Raw genomic sequence first — 3,040 nt, 5'->3', positions numbered from 1 at the left:
TATATATATATATTGAAAAGCTTAATGCAATGCAGCCAGCAGGCCCCCTTATCAAGCCCTGCCGTTTCTAGAGGGAGGCAGTGGACCGTGGCGTATTCCAGAGACAGGGGGTAACGACGGCTCGGTGAATGGGGGGATTATGTCTGCCAATCAGAGGGCTGGGATGGGAGGCCTGTGTGTCAGGGAAACAATGTCTAATCCTTCCTAAGCAGCCTCCTCGGCAGCAGAAGGGGAGCTGGGTGAAATCAGGATGAAGGCACGACCAGGAGAGGCAGACACAACAGGTAACACGCTGCTGTCAAATTAAAATGCTGGTAGCAGTTTAAACAGGCAGCTTTATGATATGATAAGCAGCTGTGAGACGTGGAGAAAAGGGACGTTAATATGCAATTGTGTCTGAAATAATAATAGCTGCACGAGGGGTGCACATTGTGTTGCTTTAAATGGGAAATTATCTTCTGCTCGATTTTTTAAATTTAAAACTGCAAAAGATTTAGATTTTCCTGCACAACTCAAAAATTAGCATCAACAATTAGCAACCTAACTAGCRTTATTATTATTTTTTTTAAAGGCAGAGACTTTCATTCTCCACAAACTGAAGGAAAAACAAGGTCGGTGACTACAAAGCGCTATCCATGGTGCTGAAATGACTTCTCATTGCAGAAACAAGACCACACGCTGCTTCTGTGTTGCAACAGGTAATCAGTTTTTTTATTTTTAACCACCCAGTTGATAAAAAAGTGCAGTTTTTAGCACCACAGAGCCGCTGAAGCAGGCAAAAGAAGGAAGATGTAAGACACCAGAGGCGTGTCAAAGCTTTGAAAGCGCACACAGCAGATGACTCAGCACACAAAGGCGTCCAATTCCAGCTCTGAACTTCGTTATGCAAGACTTTTTTTTAAATTCTTGAGGTTGGCTGGCACAGTGGGACACAACGATTTATACTGACAACACAAAAAAGTCTTATAAAGCGTGTGCGCGAGTGCGAGGTGATTGGGTTTGAAAAACAAAAAGAAAGGGGGGGAAAAGGACTCCCAGTAAGAGGGCTTTGGAGAGTTCAGTATTCACAATATGAGCTCCAAAGAGCAAGAGAGCAGAGATGGAGAAATATCGGCCTGAGATCAGTGATAACAAGGCAATCTCACACATGGTTTCACGTGAGATGGTGGCAGAATTTTAAAGCAGAGCCCTTATAGGACATCTTCATGTCAATCAGAGCCTGAAAGAGCAGCAGAGGTCCCAGGGTGTTTTTACCTTTCTATATTCTAATGCTGCTGTGACGAAACCAGGGCTAATAATAACAGCAGCTCCTAGAAATGATTCACCGCTGCTCTTTTGTTATTTGTGCAGCTAAATGCTTTTCTATTGTCAATGTTTTCAAAAGGGGCCTCACAAACAAGCCTTGACAAGTGCAACAAAACCCATCTATTACCACCAATACAAGGCATTACTCAGATTCACTCTCATTCATTATAGCCTCCCAGTATAAAAGCTAGACATGCTGCAGAGTGATGAATGCTCTCTGCATTAATGGAAACACTGTGAGGCATCTATCCATCTCTTTTATCAAGCTTTTTTTTCAGGTTTTTTTTAATGTAAGTTGTGCAAAATTAAAACAATCCATTGTGTGTTTGTGGAAACGGTGGCAAAACCTCCTAATAGGTAATGATGTTTCACTTTAGTGTGGATCCCATCACAGAAAACAAAGCAGTAAGAGAAGGAATGAAAAATAGAAAAAAAGAAAGAAAGAAAAGAAGCAGGAGGAAGTGACGAAGAGAAAAAAAAACGAGCGAAGATAAAGCAGGAGGGGGAAAACAGCAGGAAGAGCAATGAAAGAAGAAAAGATATCTGGGTTCTTAAGGGAATGAGGAGAGAGTGGGATGAAAGAGAGATGCAACCAAACAGATAAAGAGACAGAAATAAGACAGTTCTCAGCAAATCTTATTTTTAAAAAAGGAGGAGTAAAAATGGGTTTACCTTYGTGTAAAATACAAAACCTCTAAATAGTCATGTGGTAAACTTGTTTTAATTTCTGCATGTTTTCTGAATGTAATGATTGTGAGTATAAATCTATATCTTAAGCTATTTAGCCATAATCACAGTTTTCAGTTTTCCCCTTGTTTTATTGCTATTACTGGTTTCTACAAGCCTGCAGTCTTTAAATCTGTGGGTATAATTTCACTAACATAAAGTCAAAATCTGTTTTTTTCCAACTCCACAATCCATATTTTCTTTGGAAAGCATGGATCAATGCTACAGAAAGCTGAGAACCTTTGGTTTCAGAGTTAACCAGCTAAATTCACGTTGAACAGCAGGAGCTTCAGGTGAAAATCTGCGACAGGAAACAACCTGCTGCCACAGTCCACCTTTTCTTCTTCCAATCACATGTGCTTCATGACACAAATGGCTCCTCACTTCCTGTCTGCAGGATCCTTACCAGGATCATGTGACCGGTGGAGATGTCCATGTTGGCCGGCACGGGCTCCTCGCACCAGGAGGAGGTGCTGCTGCGCGCCGACGGGCTGCCGACGGGGCCGTCGCTGAACTGCGACGACACGCTGTTGAGGCGTGAGTGACGCAGGGTCTCCGGCCGCTCCACGCGCTCCGACGTCCTGATTGACATACGCTGGCGACATAGCTCCTGGGAAAATTACAAAACGGTGTGATCAAGGTGTTTATTGTTTTGGTTTCTCCTCACCTCAGTGTAAAGCTCTTATGAATCTTCTCTTTTTGTCAAACACAAAACAATCGTTTGTGTTTTTTGAATGTTCACCTGCACTGTAAGAGGGGGAGTGCTAAGTGCACCTTGTCTTTAGATTACCTAAGCTCTTGGATGTTGGAGTTTATACCAAATACATCAAAAATACATGGCTGAGGAAGTCCACAAAGCCCAAAGAAGAAATGTTGCTACCACACATTAAATCTTCATATTTTTGGAATAGTGTGTTTTATTTGTGAGCAGAAAATCAAATAAAATAAATTTCAAATATGTAAAAAACTCTCTCTCTCTCTCTCTCTCTCTCTCTCTCTCTCTCTCTCT

At 41.9% G+C, this 3,040-nt stretch overlaps 1 protein-coding gene and 1 long non-coding RNA gene across 2 annotated transcripts in view; one reads left to right on the top strand and one right to left on the bottom strand.

Annotated features, from left to right (window-relative positions):
* ptprn2 (protein tyrosine phosphatase receptor type N2) overlaps positions 1-3,040 on the bottom strand; it is a gene marked incomplete at its 5' end in the record, with an annotated part of 140,991 nt that overhangs the window by 21,667 nt on the left and 116,284 nt on the right. The window contains 1 exon segment of the mRNA XM_014013339.1: positions 2,438-2,641. Coding sequence (XP_013868793.1) covers positions 2,438-2,641 — 204 coding nt within the window.
* Positions 71-2,513, top strand: LOC106520988 (uncharacterized). Its single transcript, XR_001310613.1, has 3 exons — positions 71-284; positions 572-698; positions 2,429-2,513. It is a non-coding gene; the product is annotated as an uncharacterized LOC106520988 (long non-coding RNA).

The sequence above is a fragment of the Austrofundulus limnaeus genome, unplaced genomic scaffold (genome assembly GCF_001266775.1).
Source record: "Austrofundulus limnaeus strain Quisiro unplaced genomic scaffold, Austrofundulus_limnaeus-1.0 Scaffold100, whole genome shotgun sequence".
Taxonomy (NCBI): Eukaryota; Metazoa; Chordata; class Actinopteri; order Cyprinodontiformes; family Rivulidae; genus Austrofundulus; species Austrofundulus limnaeus.
The sequence above is the reverse complement of the archived record's forward strand: the minus strand, read 5'-3'. Positions and strand labels throughout refer to the sequence as shown.